General features: G+C 36.8%; 1 protein-coding gene across 9 annotated transcripts in view; it reads right to left on the bottom strand.

The window, feature by feature from the left end:
• Positions 1-20,116, bottom strand: part of LOC140606922 (ABC-type organic anion transporter ABCA8-like) — a 76,304-nt gene that overhangs the window by 22,015 nt on the left and 34,173 nt on the right. For all 9 annotated transcript variants that reach the window (XR_012009133.1, XR_012009134.1, XR_012009135.1 and 6 more), the window contains 10 exons: positions 19,532-19,707; positions 18,946-19,065; positions 18,566-18,704; positions 17,890-17,980; positions 14,457-14,596; positions 10,723-10,842; positions 7,696-7,894; positions 5,922-6,088; positions 2,378-2,511; positions 1,707-1,844 (listed from right to left, as the gene is read on the bottom strand). Coding sequence is in view for 6 of the 9 variants with exons in the window: in XM_072781027.1 (XP_072637128.1) it covers positions 1,707-1,844; positions 2,378-2,511; positions 5,922-6,088; positions 7,696-7,894; positions 10,723-10,842; positions 14,457-14,596; positions 17,890-17,980; positions 18,566-18,704; positions 18,946-19,065; positions 19,532-19,707 (1,424 nt within the window). In the remaining 3 variants the exon portion in view is untranslated. The remainder of the gene's footprint in view (positions 1-1,706; positions 1,845-2,377; positions 2,512-5,921; positions 6,089-7,695; positions 7,895-10,722; positions 10,843-14,456; positions 14,597-17,889; positions 17,981-18,565; positions 18,705-18,945; positions 19,066-19,531; positions 19,708-20,116) is intronic.

The following is a 20,116-nucleotide window of genomic DNA, read 5'->3' as shown; positions in this document are numbered from 1 at the left end:
GAAAAGACAATTATCATATGGTTTCACTCATATGTGGAATATAACAGTGCAGTGAATCATAGGGAAAGGGAAGGAAAACTGAATGGGAAGTCATCAGAGAGGGAGAAACACCATGGGAGACTCTGGAGTATAGGGAAAAAACTGAGGGTTGCTGGAACGAAGGTGGGTGGGGGTAGTGGGGTACCTGGGTGATGGGCATTAAGGAGGGCATGTGATATGAGGAACACGGGGTGTTTTATGCAACTGATAAATTATTGAACACTACATCTCAAACTAGCGATGTACCATATGTTGGCTAATTAAATTTAAATTAAAAATGTAATGGTGGATTCATTTATATATATGTGGGTGCCTGGTCCTTAGCCATATATATTATCATAAAACCCAATAGTGGAATGGAATATAGATAATTTGTTGAACTCTGACATTCATTTATGCATTTAACAAATTAATTAGTGCTCGAGGCCCTATCTCAAGTATAACATTTTTTAAAGATTTTATTTATTTATTCATGAGAGAGAGAGAGAGAGAGAGAGAGAGGTAGAGACATAGGCTGAGGTAGGCTGAATTAGAGGCAGGCTCCCTGCAGAGAGCCCGATGTGGGACTCGATCGCAACCACTGAACCACCCAGGTGTCCCTCATGTATAAAATATTATGTAGTGTTAAAAATACATGGTCTCTGGGGATGCCTGGGTGGCTCAGTGGTTGAGCATCTGCCTTTGGCTCAGGGGGTGATCCTGGGATCCAGGATTGAGTCCCACATCGGGCTCCCTTCATGGAGCCTGCTTCTCCCTCTGCCTATGTCTCTACCTCTCTCTGTGTGTCTCTCATGAATAAATAAATGAATCTTTAAAAAAAAAATACATGGTCTCTGTGTTCAAAGAACTCTCTAAGAGGAAGAAATATATTTAGGAAATAATCAAAAAAGAATAATTACAAACTCTAATAGGTATTCAGGTTTGTATAGAGTCCAATCACCTGGGCTTTTTTTTTTTTTTTTTAAGAAATAAGGATTTCCCCTCCCCCCCAGGTATGAAAAAGCTGGTTTGGTAGGTCTAGGGTAAGCTCAAATAATTAGTATTTATTATAAGGAACTAGAGTAATTCTAATGTAACCATTCTGCAATTTTGGCCTGAACTTTGTCCCAATTTTTTTTCCTTTTCTAACATTTCTAAAAAAAATAATAAGACCTCAGTTTTGTTTCTCTTTTCTTTTTTTTTTCTTTTCTTTCTTTTCTTTCTCTTTTCATTTCTTTTCCCCTCTCTGTCTTCCTCCTAATTTCCCTCCTCCCCTTTCCTTTCCTTCCTTCCCTCTTAATGTTTTTGTGCTGGTTTCAGTGCTGTATAAGTTCACTTTCATTACCTCACATTCTCCTTGAAAAGATATTTTATTAGTTCTGTTTTTCATTTAAAAAATTGAAGCTCTGGGGGGACTGGGCTGGCTCAGCTTGTAGAGCATGTGACTCATGATCTCGGGGTTGTGGGCTCAAGTCCCACGTTAGGTGTAGATATTACTTAAAAAATGGAAGCTCTAAAAAGCGTATTGATTTTTCACACCCAGGAGCTAGCATGAATCCAAATGGTAATTTATTATGCAAGAGTTTACACAACAAGAACAAGATCGCAGCACTTCAAAGAGGGGTGATCTGGGAGATCCTGTGGGAAGAGAGTCCAGATTCCTGATGGAGGAGAGTCAATATACTTACACTTGAAAATGTACTTCTGTCAGTTTGGATATGTGCTGATGGTGTAATCATTCCAAGTAGCGCATTACTAATGATATCCATAAGAACTGGGAAGCAATTTAGTCTTTTGGTATTGCACGCTAATGAAAAACTGTAATTCTAAAATATAAAAAGCAAGATTATAAATTCTCAAAGATCTTCATTTTTTTTTTTTTGCTGAAGTGGTCAAAATTCAATATTTTAATGAAAAGTTGTGGTTTTAAAATGATGTCAAATAATCAAAGAAAAAATACCATATAAGTAAAACAAAATATGTATGTAGGCTGTATTTAATTTTCAGGACCCCAGACATCTGGCTTAAGGCTAGAATCAACTATTAGTGTTTAAGAATAAAACAGAGGTTTCAGAATATATCTATTATAAAATCCCTGAGAGGAAATCTGAGTTCTTTGGACTTAAATATGCACTTGACAGTGGGTATTATACAGTATTTATTCTGCTAATACACACAGTTTGTATTGTTAGACGGTGACTGCGATTGAATTATTCAATATACTAATGACTATCACTGAGTAAGTAGGAAATGAAAGCAGTACTTGTTTTTCATTTTGTTTCCTGGAGAACTAAGTATCTTGATATTATGTTAGCTTTCCACACCTTTGAGAAACATTATGAAACAGAGACCAGCATACCTTTGTATTACCAGATACTGTGATGGCTCCATTATAAGATGGGTCATCCAGGCCATTTTTAGTTCCAAATACATCTACTTCCAAAGCTATGTTCTGATGCTCCACAGAATGTATAAAGTCATCAATGCTTGCCCCTAAATTATAATTAAATATATTAGGTATACCACAAAACTTAGAAAATCAATATCAAGTTGTACCGTGAAATTATAATTAATGTCATTATGTGATCCTTACTGTAATATGTACTGTCATAAGAACATAAGAACAGGGATCCCTGGATGGCGCAGCAGTTTGGCGCCTGCCTTTGGCCCAGGGCGCGATCCTGGAGACCCGGGATCGAATCCCACATCGGGCTCCCGGTGCATGGAGCCTGCTTCTCCCTCTGCCTGTGTCTCTGCCTCTCTCTCTCTCTCTCTCTGTGACTATCATAAATAAATAAAAATTAAAAAAAAAAGAACATAAGAACATATTTGCTACTGTGAATTAAGAATCTATGCACTTGTCATGGAGTTTACTTTATAATATGTTTGTTTGTTTCTGATTATTGCTAATGTGAAAGATAAAAGTCTTTTTTAGCACCATATGGTATTTGGTGCTATATTTTTCCTAGACTATTGAAATGAGTGGCCTTCACAGTTAAAGTTTTAATGACACATATAACCTCCACTAATTAACCGCAAAAATTGCTAAATCTCACTTTACTACTTCTAGATTATTAATTGACTTTAAAAATGTGTCTTGATATAGGAAGACAACCTGTTGGATGAAGACATGAAGAGCTTTGTGGACCTTCCCCTAGAAAAGCAATCACAACTTGAGAAAATTACTAAAAATCCAACAAGTTAAAAATCTCCTGATTATCTTAGAGGCATACAGAAAATAGAAAACAATAATTATTTAAGAAAAATGTAATACACTGGGTAAGAACACTAAGAAACTGGCATTTGAGCCAAAACCTATACCTTCACTCCCTATCCTCGATTAGTATGACAGAAGCTCCACTCTGACTGGATCTGGTCAAGAGCCCAGGAATCCTTCTTCTTCCAGCCCAGTCTAGGGCTATAGTATCTTCCTGGAAAGAACTGGATCCTTGAAGACAAGGATAATTGGGCCTTGTTATTTTTGGCCTCTTGTGCCTAGGATAGAGCTTCCATATTATGAATAGAGGATGGATGGAAGAAGAGAACTCTAGACCTTTCACTGCCTGGGATGGAGTTTCTGTAACCTGGACCTGGAAGGAATGAGAAAGGTTGGTGGCCATCCCTTCCCAGGATGATAACTAGATAGTCACTGAAGTTGCATCCTTTCTTCACACCATACACAAAAAATTAACTCAAAATGGATCACAGACCTATATATGAGAACTAAGAATACAAAAACCTTAGAAGAAAGTATAGAAGTGAATCTTTATTATCTTGGGTTAGATAAAGCTTACCTAGATATGACACCAAAAGCACAAGCAAGGAAAAAAAAAATAAGTTAGACTTCCTATGAATTAAAACATGAGGCTTCAAAGGCCACTAATGAGAAAATGAAAAGGCAATCTACAGGATGATGTTTTTTGCAGTTGATTCTTATTATTCATGGTACATATATTCTATAAAGTCACCACAAACACTGAAATAGTGAATTCCTTTTTTTAAAGATTTTATCTATTTATTCATGAGATACACAGAGAGAAAGAGAGAGAGAGAAAGAGAGAGAGAGAGAGAGAGAGAGAGAGAGAGGCGGAGGGAGAAGCAGTCTCCATGAAGGGAGTCCAACATGGGACTTGATCCCTCCCCAGCATCAGACCCTGGGCTGAAGGCGGCACTAAACCACTGAGCCACCCGGGCTGCCCGAAATAGTCAACTCTTAATTATTGCTCCTAGGGGAAACACAGGGTTAGGTTCCTGTGAGCTTCTGGTCACAACAGTTTCTTTGACCAACCCATGTATCACCACATTTTATATATGTTTTGGTATATATATTGTTGATTCATTCACATTGATATCACAGCCAGTGGCACTATAACTCATGCCTGAACAAAGCTTATTTAACACACGTATTTTCTCTGTAAGGTACCTTACAGCCTTCTTGACTTAGGGACACTGGAAAGCTATTCAGCACCATACTTGGGAGCCTTTTTCAATAGCAGAATCACCAACAAAAAGCATGAAACTGTGAAAAAAATGTGGCACTAAACAGACTACAGAAAGGATACTTATGTACAGCATGAGAGCTTAAACAAGAAGGCAGAGTGTCACCTTGTTCTACCTCAGGTGCAAAGTGTGTGCCCAGTGACTCAAATTTTCACTTCTCTGAGCATGTCTGTGAATGGCTATGAGAGAGCCATGAGTATTGGTTTTGCTACTGACTAGACAAGTTTGCAAATACCTCACCCGTGAACAATGAGGATCTATTGCAACTAATCAGAGACTTGTATCTAGAACATATAAAGACACTTAGGACTCAATAAAAAGAACATACAACCCATTTTGTTAAATAGGAAAAAAAGACACTTCTCCAAAGATAGATACACAACTGATCAGTAAGCGCATGGAGAGATGCCTACCTAAGGTCATTAGTGATTAGTAAAATGCAAATCAAACCACAAGATACTAGTTGATTCAAACTATGATGAGTATGACAAAAAAAAAAAGACAGGAAATAACAAGTTTGGGTGAAAATGTATAGAAATTGGACTCCTCACAAATTGTTGGCATAAATATAAATTGGAGTAGTCACTTTTTAAAAGTTTGACCATTCCTCAAAAGGCTAAATATAGTCACCACATGACCCAGCAATTTCATTTCTGGGTTTTATATCCCAAAGAAAGGAAAAAAGAGTTCATATAAAAACTTACACATGGATGTGTATAGGAGCATTATTCATAATAGCCAGTTATTGGGGAAATATACCCATCATCTGATGAATAATAAATAAAATGTAGTACATTCACACAATAAAATATTATTCCACAATTAAAATGTTAAATATCGAAACATGCTACAACAGAGATGAACCTTGAAACATCGTGCTAAGTGAAAGAAGTTAGTCATAAAAGATCATATCTTGTATAATTCGACTTATGTTAAATATTAAATGTCCAGAGTAGCAGATCTGTAGAAACAGAAAGAAAATTTGTGGTTTCTCAGAGCTGGGGACAAAGTGAGTGAGAGTGAGTATTCACAAGTATGGGATTTCTTTTTGAGATGAAAATATTCTAAAATAAGTTGTAATGATGGTCACAATATTCTGTGAAATACACTCAAACCTACTGAATTGTACACTTGCAATAAATGAAATAGTACAGGAGTTATATCACAAGATGTTACAAATGCTTTCATTTTGCAAACAGCTGCCAGGAAATATTTTTCTCCTTGGCAAATATTTTCCTGATTCCTTTTCCATTTTGGGCTTGTATTCATCATCCTCAAGCCTCATGAACAGTCCTATGCTGAAGAAGTCAAAAGCTCATTTTTCCCCTCTCATGTTTTATGTTTTATAAGTATTACTTGTAACAGTGAATGCATTTGGGAATGGTGTATTCACCACAGAATACCTGTTTTATTGATGATCAATAGTTGAGTGAGAGGATCACGTGGTTGTTGTCCAGGAGCAAGGAAGTATAAATGAGGAGAAAGGTCCCAAGTGTAGCTCCTTTCATAAATTCTCATGATGATATTCTCCAAAAGAAGGGGGCAAATTCCAATTCCTAGAATCAAGAAACTACACAGAAGAAAGATGCCAGCATGAATGCACAGTCATTTCTGAACCTTTTGGAACCATCTGAGCAGATTATGATGTGATGAGATCAATAAATTATGAAAATTAAACATAGAGCTCTCTGAGTCATTTCTTGAGTATTTCGTCCTTTTCCTACCTCTTAATTAAAGATGAGAAAATTAGATTTATCCTTTTCTCACTTCTCTTGTTACTCTCTGGCCCCTGCATATCCCACACGAATCCCTTTAACTGTGCATGCAGATTCTGCTTCTCCTCCGAGACTCCGGTATTTTGCCCTCCCTTCCTGCTAGTTAATCAGTCAAAGCTCTGTACTCAATTTTCTTCACACCTACTCCTTTTCACATAGTTCCTATTTCTTTAGTGACAGCAGGATTTCGTTAGTCTCCAGGCTCAAATTTTCAATTATTCTTTACTCTTTATTCTCCTATATTCTCTATTTAAAATAAGTTGATTTTTTTTTTTTTTAATTTGAGAAAGAGAAAGAGAGAGAGCAAGAGAACAAGCACATGAGTGGGGTGGGGAGGAGCAGAGGGAGAGGGAGAGGAAAAATATTTCCAAGCAGACTCTTTGCTGAACTTGGAGCCCAATACAGGGCTCGATCACATGACCCTGAAACCATGACCTGAAAACCAAGAGTCATACGCTTTGCCAACTGAGCCACCTAGGCACCCCTCAGTTGAAAATTTTTATCATTTCTTCATTATATCTTGCCTCAAAACTTTTCTATTCCTAATTTCTAATTTTACAATATTACATCTTATTTGAATTCTTGCTAAATGCTCGGCATCTCTCCAGACTCTGTCATACAGGGTTGCCAGATTAATAATAAAGGTTTTTCTTTCTTTTTTTTTAATAAGGTTTTTATTAAATCATGCTATCTCCTTGTCAAAGATTCTCAAGGAATTCCCATTATTTATTTATTTAGCAAGTATTTACTGAGACTCTATTATGTGCTAACAAGCCTCCTATTTTTCGATGCTTAATCAAAGAATTCATAGACTAGGTAATGATTGACAGCCAAAGTGCCAAAGACACAAGGGTGCTAATGAGAGGTGATGTGACTCTTAGGAGCAGGGATAGTGCTCACCATGCACACTATGGAGTGAGCTTTCATCACGTAAGAGGGCTAGTGGGGAAGTCATGACACCTAGGTAAGAGAAAGTAGAATACAGTGGGAGAGTCGGGACATCCAGGGAAGAATCAGGAGCATTATTGTAGAGCATCTAAAATAAGGCATCAGCATATAGATATGCTGGGGGAAAAATCCACATCCTGATGTGTCAGTCACCTACCATAGTGGAAAATTTGAAAGAGATGGAATAACACAGGAAAACTACATTACTTCAGCTTTTTCCTGAAACTTGACTCTAAAACATTATAAACTTCCCCTGCTAGCCTGCTGATAGATAACTACTAAAACCATTTACTAAACGGAGTATTATTCTTTATCCAGTTTTATAGGTGGAAAAATTTATTTTTATTATTTGGTTGTCTTCTCCTGTTTTTACATCTTAGATTTGTTTTGTTTTTCTTTTTGTTTTTAATGTTTTGACTGAAAAAAAAAAGTCCTATCACACTCTGGCACTCACAGTGATAAGAAAACTTTTCTTTCATGCTTTAATTTCAAGAAGCGAACCCTTGCAATTGTGCAGATCTGCTGTCTCCAGAGAGCCATGCCACCTAATGTCGTTCTCATTTCATTAAGTGAACTGAGAACTTGTTCTGTCTCAACAAGCCTCTCCGTGTCTCCGGTTCTTTCTGCCTGTGCTTCTCCCAACATGGCAAAATCTGCAAAATACAAAAAAAAAAAAAAAAAAAAAAAAAGAAGCAATTCATAAAATGCCACTTCGGATGGACCTTATGGAGCTTACTGGAGGAGTTTGTTTTACCAATGATATCAGAGTCTTCTGCATAACTGTAGGCATTATGTGGTATTATTGGCCGCTGCCCTGAATCAGAAAAATCAATGAAAGTTTCATTCCTTGAACAAAAGGAGTAGAAAGGGGCTCTCAGATCATTTGGATACAGACAATACATTAAAGAGGTTACGATGAATATGCAAAATAACATAGTGCCTAGATGTCACTTGGAAACTTGGTAAAGGAAACAACAATCTCAGGTGCTCACCTAGAGAAACAAGCTATAAATAGACATGCTATCCACTGAGGGTTAACCGTTCATTGTTGTTACTGGAAAGATCTCAAATCTGTTGACACCATTTGAGGCTGCACTGTCTTGGATATACCCCACAATTTCTAGATACCCAGGATGTTGTTCATTGTGTGGTGCTAGAATAAGCCTGACATCAAACCTCAAAAAAGCACACACCCATAAATGTGTAATCACAGACACAGAAACACACCATTCCAGTTACTAATAAAAATGTAAGGATCCTATACAAGATAGTCAACAGTACATTAAAAGAATAATTCTGAGATCTTCTGCTTCCACTTAGTTGCAAGAGACTGTCACCTTTCTTACCAAGAAGAGAATAGTGCCTGCTATTCTGAACTGATCAGATACATGAAAGCACAAAGACAGCAAAATAATAATAATAATTTTCATAGAGAGAAGGGCCATTCCTAGGGGAGGCAAATTTCATGTTAGGGGCACAGTAGAAGAAGGAAAGAAATTTAGACATGAATGAGGAGAGAACAGTAAACAAACACGGTCACACGGCCTGGCAGGACAGACTAGAGTCACGTGGTACCCAAGTCATAAAATGAGTTTACACCTTTTACCAACTCTTTCCCATGAGAACTTCACCAAATACATGGGAACAAAGGCTGGAGATGGGAAAGAAGAGCTAAGAAAGATACACACCAAGTCACATAGAGTCTTGTGCAAGATGTCATCAAGGTCCATGGGGTCTTCCTTTGTGAAAGAAATCCACCAGGGGCTGGCTACTGGACAAATGAGCAGAGAGAGATATACTGAGATAGAGTGGACCTTGGCTGGGTACATGGTAATGTCTGAGTGTAGGGTGGTAAGGTGGAGAGATCTCTCAAGACATGGTAAGCTGTAGTCAAGAGTGGAGAGTCAGGTTAATTCCTTAGTAGTAGAAAAACTGAAAATCCCCCCCAAAATAAAAAATGACAGCAAGATGAAAATCAAGGAGATATCTCTTCTCCTCTTCCTCCTCCTCCTCCTCCTCCTCTCCTCCTCCTCCTCCTTCTTCTTCTAGATATCTTTTCTTGTTGAGAAACTTGGCAGTGGAGCAGTATCACATAGAGAGAGGTCTAGAATTTTGTCTGTGCTGGAATATGATTTTAATGTCAATAAGAATACTTAGACCCCTGGGTGGCTAAGTGGTTGAGCATCTGCCTTCGGCTCAGGTCATGATCCCAGAGTCATGGGATCGAGTCCCACATTAGGCTCCCTGAAAAGAGCCTGCTTCTCCTCCCTCTGCCTGTGTCTCTGCCTCTCTCTCTCTATGTCTCTCATGAATAAATAAATAAAACCTTTAAAAAAAACAATATCTAGGAAATCCACAAATATCTGTACATTGAACGACACATTTATAAGCCAAGTGTTATAATAATCTCTCATCAAATAGGGTGTATCATTGGAAGTGTAAAAATTATTTAAAATAACCAAATAGAAATTTTGTAGTTGAAACATATAATAACTGATTTTAAAAATTCACTGACAAAAACAAAAGCTCAACAGGTTTCTTCCAGTGGAAGAAAGAAATCAGGGAACATCACAAAAGATAAATTGAGATTATTAAGAAAGAAAAAGGAATGAAAAAAAAAAATGAAGTCTCAGAGAAACGTGACTCACTATCAAGCAAACTAACATACACTACCATGTACGTTAATGGAAGTTCCAGAAGGAGAGTTGAGAGAGAAGGGGTCAGAAAGTATAGTGGAAAAATTAATGGCTAAAAACTTCCCAAATTTGATGAAAAACATTAACTACAGATATAAGAAGCTCACCAAACAGGATAAATGCAAGAAGGATGAATGCAAGAAGCAGCAGGATAAATGCAAGAAGGGGCACCTGGGTGGCTCAGTGGTTGAGCATCTGCCTTTGGCTTAGGTCGTGATCCCAGGGTTCTGGGATCGAGTCCCTCATCAGGCCCCCCACAGGGAGCCTGTTTCTCCCTCTGCCTATGTTTCTTCCTCTCTCTCCATGTCTCTCATAAATAAATAAATAAAATCTTAAAAAAAGGATAAATGCAAATGAACACCTAAAGACATCAGAGTCAAATTGAAGCCAGGGACAAAGACAGAATCTTGAAAACTGCCAAAGAAAAAAACAGCTCATCATACATGAGAGATTCTCAATAAGATCTAAAGCTGACTCCTCATCAGAACCCCAGGCCAACAGGCAGTGCGAGAACGTAATTGGAACGCTTGAAGAGAGGAATTGAAAGTAAATATTTTGTCTGAAATTGCTCTTGGGAAACAGGATGAAGGTAGTCAGCCTTGGTTAGAAAATGGGCCATCTTTAATAACAAGGCAAAACTAGCAATAAAGGGAGCAAATGTGACAGGGATGTATTTTGGCTTTATTTATCCTTGTTTAGGAATGGACTTGCATCTTATGGAAATATATAACCGCAGTAGGTGTTGTGAATACATTTACATGATCGTTTTCGTGCATTTTATTTACCTGATTCATCGATAGCTGGTTTTCCTTCTAGTTTCAGGAACACTTCATTCAAAGTTGTCATGGAAACACCGTAATTCTCAATTCCCAGGCCAGGACATCTATCCAGATCCTCATAAAGTGCTGAAGAAGACACACACAAGCGAACTGAGTCACAACGTCATTCAAATATACATAAGATGTATATTTGCGAACTGAGGACAACTTTGCAAACTAAAAAGGACAGATGCATGAAATTATACTTGTGATATGTCAGACATTTAAAAACTAACATTTCAGAATAAGTAAACTTACTCTTCAAATTCTATGTTATTTTTAATTTTATATTGTTAATAGCCTCTATATTAACTTCTTTTAATCAAATGCTAATTTATATTTACTTATATTAAGATCATTTTACATTTTTTTTTCTGACTTGCTTTTAACATTTAGTTACCAGTGGAACCTCAAGTTTTTTCAACTCTAATGAACTGAAGACTCTTTTCCAGGGCCATTTGTGCTTTAAGCGGCCCAAGGGAAAGAACTAATTTTTTGAGAATTAGTTGGATGGTGCTGAAACTTTTTCAGTTCAAAAGATATATGTTAAAGGAAGTACATAAATTATAAATCATTTTTTTGATTTCTGCCTTTGACTGTGGAAGAAAAAATTCACAAGATCTCCTAGAGAATGTACAACTGACCCAGGGCATCTTGGAATAGTCAGGAACTGGCAGGCAGGACTCCTGCTAGCAATTCAGTATCCAGTCATTCTTTAGTTTGTTCACCAAAAATACTTTTGGTTTTCTAAAAACAATGAACAATGCCCCTGCCTGCATGGATCTGAAAAATAACATTTAATTAAATGAAGCTTGGATAAAAACCTAATTACAGAAGTCCTGAGGCTTCCACCTGCAGCTTCTAATTGGGCAAAAGGATAAGTTAAAGGCTTTTCATCTTGTTAGAGTAGCATATACAGAAAAGCAGAAAAGAAGATTCAAACTGCTAGTGAGCCTTATGTGTAATTCTTTATTTTACCTAAAATATTACAAACCTCCTCTAAATTATAACTAGTATGAATACCCTAATTATAACATTAATTAGGGTTCAACTAACATTTTGCCTGATAGCTCTAAGGAATACTTGCACTGTCACCACAAAATGTATACTTGAATGACTTTGTGGGGTAATTTATGTGTTTGATAACCACACATGGCCTGGTTAATTGCTTCAACCACCTAATGTGGCTCTCATTGTGCCCCATTACCAAGGAGTAAATCTTCCGGATGACATACATTACAAGTAAACTTTTTCTTTCTTTTTAAATTAAACTTGAGATTATTTTATTTTATTTTATTTTATTTTATTTTATTTTATTTTAGGGAGAAAGAGTATGAGAGGGGAATAGAAAGAGAGAGAGAGAGAGAGAATTCTAAGCAGACCCCACACCCAGTGCAGAGCCTTACCCCAAGGCTTGATCTCATAACTTTGAGATCATGACCTGAGCCAAAATCAAGAGTTGAATGCTTAACTGACTACCATCCAGACATCCCTTGAGATAATTTTAGATTCACATGTGGTTGTAAAAAATAATAGAGAGATCTGTACACTTCAGTCCATTTCCCCAGATGATAATATCTTAAAAAGTCACAGTATGATATCACAACCACGCTATTGACATTAATACAATCAAGATACCGAGCACTTCCATCACCTCAATGATCATGCTACCCATTTACAGCTACACCCATCTCTCCTGATCCCCTCTTCTCCCAATCCATGCCAACTATTAATCTGCTTTCCATTTCTATAATTCTGTTATTTCAAAAATATTATATAAATATTGTCCTACAGTATGTAATCTTTTGGAATTGGGTATTTCCACCAAGCATAGCTCTCTGAATATTCATCAAGGTTGTCGCATATGCCCGTCAGTAGCCTGTTCCCTTTTATTTTGTTGAGTGGCACTGCACATCATGAATGTACTACAATTTAACCATTTACTTGTTAAAGGGCATCTGGGTCCTTTTGGCTATTGTCTGTTCCAGATGAAGCTGCTGTGTGCATGTACAGGTTTCTGTGTGCATATATTTTCATATCTCTAGGATAAATGTCCAGTAGTGAAATGATTCAGTTGTATGGGAGTTGCATGCTTATTGTTTTAAAGAAACTGCAAGCTTTTTCTCAGAGTGGCTGTGCCATTTTATACTCCCATCAGCAATGTATGAGTGATTCATTTTGTCTATATCCTAGCCAGTGTTGGATAGTATCACTGTATAAAAAATTTTTTTTAGCCATTCTGCTAAGTATGTAATGAGATCACATAGTGGTTTTAATTTGCATTTCCCTATTGACATATGATACTGCACACCTTTTCATGTGCATCTCTGCTACCTGTACATCATCTTCAGTGAACTGTCTCTTCTTATATTTTTCCCATTTTCCAATTAGGTTGCTTGTCTTTTACAGTTAAGTTTTCAGAGTTCTTTATATGTTCAGATACCAGTCCTTCGTGAAGCTTGTGAATACTTTCTCCCAGTCTATAACTTGTTCTATCATCTTCTTAACGGGATCTTTTACAAAGCATTTTAAAAAATTTTGATGGAGTACAACTTAGTTTTTTTCCTTTCATAGGCTGTGATTTTGGTGTCATGCCTAAGAACTCTGCCTAGTAGTAGATCCTGCAGGTTTTCTTATTCATTTAAAAAAATTATGGTTTTACATTTTATATTTATGTCCATCATTTACATTAAGTTAATGTCTGTATAAGGTAAGAGATTTAGGTAAAGGTTCTTTTTATGCCTGTGGATCTACTTGCTCCATTTGTTGGAAATGTTATCCTTCTTCCATTGAATTGTTTCTCCACTTCTGTCAAAAATCAGCTAGGCATATCTGTGTGGGTCTACTTCTAGGTTCTAGATTCTGTTCTATCTAGCTTTGTGTTGATCACTCTGCCAACTGCACACTCTCTTGATTATTCTAGTTTAAGTAATGCTATAACTCTCTCCCCTGGCTCACCACAGAGTGACCTGACAAAAACCACAGGTGCTTTCTTCAAAAGAGTTGATGGGGGCACTCAGAATCTCTGACCAGGCTGATTTCTGGGTGTCTTCTGCAGGAAGCCAGTCTGTGAAGACTGAAACAACATGCCCGCTTTATCTGGTGCAAAGTATCAACAGAAAGTATCAAGGGAAATGAAAATAAAAAGAAAAAAAATCAGTAGAAGATGTTCCCCAAAAAGGGACAAGATAATTGTCCAGAAATAGACCCTCATGAAATGAAGCTACATGATTTACCAGACAAAGAATTCAAAATAGCTGTCATAAAAAAAAAAAAAAAAAAGATGGCTGTCATAAAGTAGACTTCTATGCTTTGGCCTAAAAACCCCAAAGTTATCACAAAAGTCTTGTCAAGAGAAGAATCATGGGACTGTTTCATGTAATGGTAAAGCCGGAGGTTTTCAATACTTTGTGTTCGTTCACAGTTATGAATACTAGAATTTCTGCCTCTGTAGTCACACGACTACAAAGGGAATGGGAGATTTAAAAAGGCTCCCTAAAATACCCAGACATTGAAATACAACTATTAGATTATAATATTTCTCACTATAGACAAAATCATCCAGTTACTGTATTATTCTTTACATTGTGTTTCAAATACCTGCACGCATTGTAAGCTCTCAATATAAGAATTACCATTGTTTCTACGAATATTATTTACATATTTCATTTCATAGTGTACATTAGTACATAGTACATTACCTGGAAATCTATTTGTTCTTTCTAAGGGCAATGTGTAGACAAGTTTTCCTTCACTTTCTGCTGATAATTTGGCATCAGGGATGTGCTGTTTAATAAGCGATGTTATATTTTCCTGAACATGCATTTCATTCAACTGCAAACTGGCATTTGAAAAAAAAAATCTATGTTATTTGACACAGTCTTCAGTGGCATGAGGAAAATTACTAGCTTCTAAGGGACAAAGAAAAGTCAATTAAAATCTAATGCAAGAGATAGGTCATTCAAACATGAAATGAGAGAACAACAAAAAAAATCAGATCATATAAATGTAATGGGAGAAAACAGAGGGAACTAGTCAGAAGTACTGGTCTGGTTATTCTGGGGTGATGTCCAGACAAGGTTGATATTGACTCAAGTCCTTACAAGGAGAACAGCACCAGAGTACAGATACCAGAGACACAACCAAGACTATACAAAATGGAAAGGTGTCGATTTTTGGAAGGGAGTTTAAGTTGGATTAAAAGGATTATTGTATTGGACAAGAAGAAGGGATTTTTGATAGGCAAAGACACAAGGCAAGGTTCCATTACTTGGTTTACTCTTTCGTACAAATTTATCAAGTTATTAGTATGTGACAAAAATTTCCCTAAATGCTGAGGGTACAATGGTGAATGAAAGAGCATTGCTCTACACTTACGGAGTTGACTTCTAATGGGGAGACAGGGAGAAAACAAATAAACAGATAACTAATAGATTAACAACAGTGGTAAGTGCTATGAAGGAAATGGGTTGCAGTTAGAAATTAATTGTGGATGAATGTGGGTATGGATTGTTGAGATCAATAAGTTTTGCTTTCTTTGTATGCTAACCCAGAACTTTGGCTAAGAACAAAGTATCATAGAGAAAACTAGTGTATCCATTTAAAAAAGCATGGATATTTCCCCAGAGTAGAAAAACAAACAAAAAATGTATTAATCAAGGTTATAAATATGTAGCCGACAAAATATCAGGGGTGACATGGCTTCTAACTTAGTTTTGCCATTTGAAATATGTTACTTAACCCTGTAAGGAACCTTGTTACTTAACAGTTTGCTCTTTAGCAGAAATGGAATGATTCTCAACATCTAAAGTTGCCCTGAGAACTAAATAATAATGATGTTTTAACTTAGCAAGTCCTTTAAAAATGGCTATTTTATTTGATCAAATGCTTATACTGAAATTATACTCTTTATTCATAACTATTAAGACCATGTGAGAATATGTATTATTTTTAGAAGCAGTGAAACCCCCTGAGGGAATGAAGCAAAAACCCCAAAACTCATAATTGTTCTCCATCTTATTGTTTCTCCTTGAAGTAAGAATAGTTTAAGAAATACTTCTTGGTCACTTACAAGAACTTGTGTGGGTCAAAGAGAGACCTGCATGAGCAGCACATGTATTCTCTCTCCAGGAGTGTGTACCTTGGAAATGGGGGTCAACAAACTTTTGCTGAAAATGGCTAGATAGTAAATATTTTAGACTTTGCAGGCCAGTAGATCTCCACTACAGTTATTCAACACTGCTGTTGTAATGTGGAAGCAGCCATAGGCAATATCTAAACACACGGGTGTGGCTGTGTTCCAATCAAACAATATTTACAACAACGGGAATTGAGCTGGATTTTGGCTCATGGGTCATAGTTGGCTGACCCTGATTTTTTTAAAAAAAATATTTTATTAATTTATTGGAGAGAGAGAGAGAGAGAATGAGCATGAGCAGGGGGGAGAGGCAGAGGGCAAAGTAGATTTCCCGCTGAGTAGGGAGCTGGATGTGGGGCTTGATCTCAAGACTCTGGGATCATGACCTGAGCAAAAGTCAGTTGCTTAGCCCATTAAACCATTCAGATAACCCTGGCTGACCTGATTTAGAAGAAATAAGGCAATTTACACAAAGTATTGTCTAGGAACACTTGCGGATTGGGTAGGGATCTTGATTAGCATTTTTTATTTTGAGGACATTTCTGTTACCATGCTTTTTGTGCTAGGTGCCATGTAATTTACTCCTCTACAACCTTCACTTGCAACTAGGAATTGTTATTCCCACTTCATAAGGGAGAAAACTGAGTTTCAGAGATTTTTAATTATCTTCCAAGGAGCAATTGAAACAATGTGGGATAGGAAATGAAATATTAGAACAATACACAGAGCTGGAAGATTAATAAAGGCTACATGAGATAGCACTCAAACAATGCTTTAGGACTGAACAGGTGGTAATGGGTCCAACGAAACTGCCAGCCTCAGCAAATAACCTCAAACAAGGTGAAATGTAAGTCATGACAGGACATGTGCAATGAACAATGAATTTTTTAAACTAGTTTTGACTAATGGCTATTGAATTGGCTAAGGGCAAATAATATGGAAATCATAACAGTGCGGGCCACACCAGCATCACACGACTACAAAATCTGGATTCTGGAAGGTAAAAATGGTACCATTAAAGATTTTTTGTTTGTTTTGTTTTATTGTTGTCATATATATATATATTTCTTTAAGGTATAGATGGTTTAAATCAGAGCTGTACTTTGGACAAACTGACCAATTCACAAATATATTAAAAAGTAATTTAAAATATGGATTTGGATATTAGCCTTCAGGGTTAAAAATATCCAGGTACGGTTCTGGCTCTATCACTTATGAATCTAGGGAGACTCTCTGTTCTTCTGTAGAGTAAAAGTAACAGCAGTTTCTATCTCAAAAGACAAAAAGATTTAAATAAAATAATGCTAAGTATCTTATCTCTGGATGACTCAATAACAGCTAGAACATGCTATTTAAAATAATGATAAAAATAAAATGAAGAGGATGGAAAGAAGAGGAAGCACATGACAAGATGTCTGGAAGAAAGAGTGGAAACAAGGAGCCTACTTAAAAAATTATGTTAATAGGTGGGTGAGAGAGGAGGAGGGTGATAAGTACAATGTGTCAGGTATGAGAGTTCCCTCAATCCAAACCTTCCTAAACAAACAATGTATTGTGGATATATTTTCTATCACATTTATCTCCATTTTTTTAAATTATCTTATATTTTCTTTTTTTTTTTTTTTGAGAGAGAGAGAGAAGGGGCATATGAGTGAGAGGAGGGGCAGAGGAAGAGAGAGAGACTTGTCAGCAGGCTCCACACTTTCACAACCCCGAAATCATGACCTGAGCAGAAATTAAGGGTCAGCCACCTAACCTACTGAGCCACCCAGGTGCCCAAGTTATCTTATGTCTTCAATCTCTATCATCTACTCATCAGTATCCCTCATATATACACACAGCAATTCCATTTTGTATACATGTATCGCCAACATCTGTATATGCAAACATCTGTGTGGAAAAAATCAAGTGTTTCTCGTGTGTTGTAATGTGCTGCATCATGCATCATGCTTCGCTAGCTCATTTCTCATTTTCCCAGCCATTTTGAGTGGCTCTACCTTAAGTGATATCCAATGCCCCATTTCTTCTTTAAAAATAGAGAAGAACCTGCACACTTCAGCTTCCCGCTGGAGAGAAACACTTTCCTATCTGAAAAGGAAGAAGAAAAGAAGAAAGTCTGTAAGCTTGTTAAGGAGTCGCCCACTGTTTCCCAAGAAAAGACAGGTAATCATGATCCAGCTCTAATCTAGGAGCTTCTGCCTATTTAAATCCGGGGCTTAATAAAGACTCATGGAAACAGGCACACTTTAGCCTTATTTGTATACTTCAGGCTATTGTTTTGCCATCCAGCCAGCCACGGAGGTGATGTGGATAGATCTTGTAATACAGACTATCATTGTGTATTTTAATGGACCAAACACTAAAATTATTTGAACATTTCAATTTGATTCACCTTAATTTGGTGTAAGTATTAGAATAGACTCTCATTTCACAATAATCGACTTTCCTGGCAGATCATGCCCCAGTGTAATCAAATGATAAAATTCGGAGAGACACATGGAAATGGTTGGGAGCGAGACTCTTTGGGCTCTGTTCATAGCATTACCAGCTGTTCAGATTTCCAGGTACAGCTAGATGACCACATTATAAAATACAGCTGCTCGGAATACCAATCCATATTTCTTAAGTCTCATGAAGACCTCATCATGACACTTAGTGAAAGCCAGCAGTTACCAGCCAGGATGTCAGCCTCATCCATGAACTGGGTACTGAAGAGGATCACACGGTCTGCTTTCCGCTCCCTCAGGAGGTTCCAAACTTGGTGCCTTGAAAAGGGATCCAGTCCAGCAGTTGGTTCATCTAACAGGAACACCTACCGAGGAAGGATATATATCAAGAGTGTCTCCAGTAAGGCGCAGTTCTTCCAGAAAACATGGAGAAACCATATTACTTATTATTTAAAAGGATATTGATGTTAGGATCTTGTTATCCTATTTAATGCTCTATCACAAATATTTTATCACAGACATCCTTTACAAATAAAATATTTGAACTACTACTAAAAGTTTCATTTTTAAAACTTTGAATTTACCTCTAAATTTAGTCTGACTTACCTGAGGATCTCCTAAAATGGCAGTTGCAAAGCTGAGTTTCCTTTTCTGTCCACCACTTAAGTTCTGAGCCAGGACATCCTGAATATTTTTCATCTCCAATTCCAGTAAAATTCTTTGTATCTAGCCAAATGACAACATTTATGTCACACACCAAGATTTCTTTTCTTTTCTTTTCTTTTTCTTTAAATTTGAAAATACAAAGTTGTAATGTGTAATGGTTAAAAGCATGGATCCTGAGGCAGACTGCCTGGATTTGAACACCATGCCGCTCTAACTAGCTGCGTCATCTTGGGCAACAAGCTTGTTCTTGAACTCCAGTTTTCACATGTATACAATAGGGATGATCACAGTACCTATTTCATAGAGTTGTTGTGAGGAACAAATCAATCATTATATTTGAAAGTAAGGCTAATGCTTGGCATGTAGTAAATTATACATCAGTGTTAGCTATTATCTAAAATTTTTTTTGCCCAATATTTAGACATGATTTGCACAAATATAATTTAAATAGAGCATAAAGAACTCAGTGCAAATAGAGTCAACAATCTCATTTTGGCCAATACATCAGTTCTTATATATTGAGTACCTCTTTGTCCAGTTCATGTGGTCGAATTCCTTTTATTTTAGCAAAGAGCCTGAGATTTTCTTTCACAGTGAGGAAGTCAAACTGTACATTGGATTGTGGACAAATTCCAGTGAGCTGGCTGATATTCTCCAGATCAGTTATTTCTGAAAGTTTATTGTTATAAATGGTGACTGAACCTATAACAAAGGTTAAAAGTTAATATCAGGATCATGCTTGAATTAAGATATTTCTAGACAGGCTCTTAACTTTAGAGGATACACTGATGATTACCAAAGGGGAGGGCCCTGGGGGGTTGATTGGGGGAAATAGGTGATGGGGATTAAGGAGGATGTTTGTGATGAGCACCAGGTATTGCACAGAAGTGCTGAATCACTATATTGTACACCTAAAACTAATATTACACTGTATGTTAACTAATTGGAATTTAAATAAACACTTAAAAAAGAAAAGCTCTTTCTAGATGAAAAATCCCTATATATTTATTAACTACATTTTAGACACATGATTTTCTCTTCCAGGGTTTTTTAATTGGCACTACAAACTTCCATTATAGTTGTGTGGTATACTGGAAAGGAGAAAAAAAAA

Source organism: Canis lupus, chromosome 16 (genome assembly GCF_048164855.1).
Source record: "Canis lupus baileyi chromosome 16, mCanLup2.hap1, whole genome shotgun sequence".
NCBI lineage: Eukaryota > Metazoa > Chordata > Mammalia > Carnivora > Canidae > Canis > Canis lupus.
The sequence above is the reverse complement of the archived record's forward strand: the minus strand, read 5'-3'. Positions and strand labels throughout refer to the sequence as shown.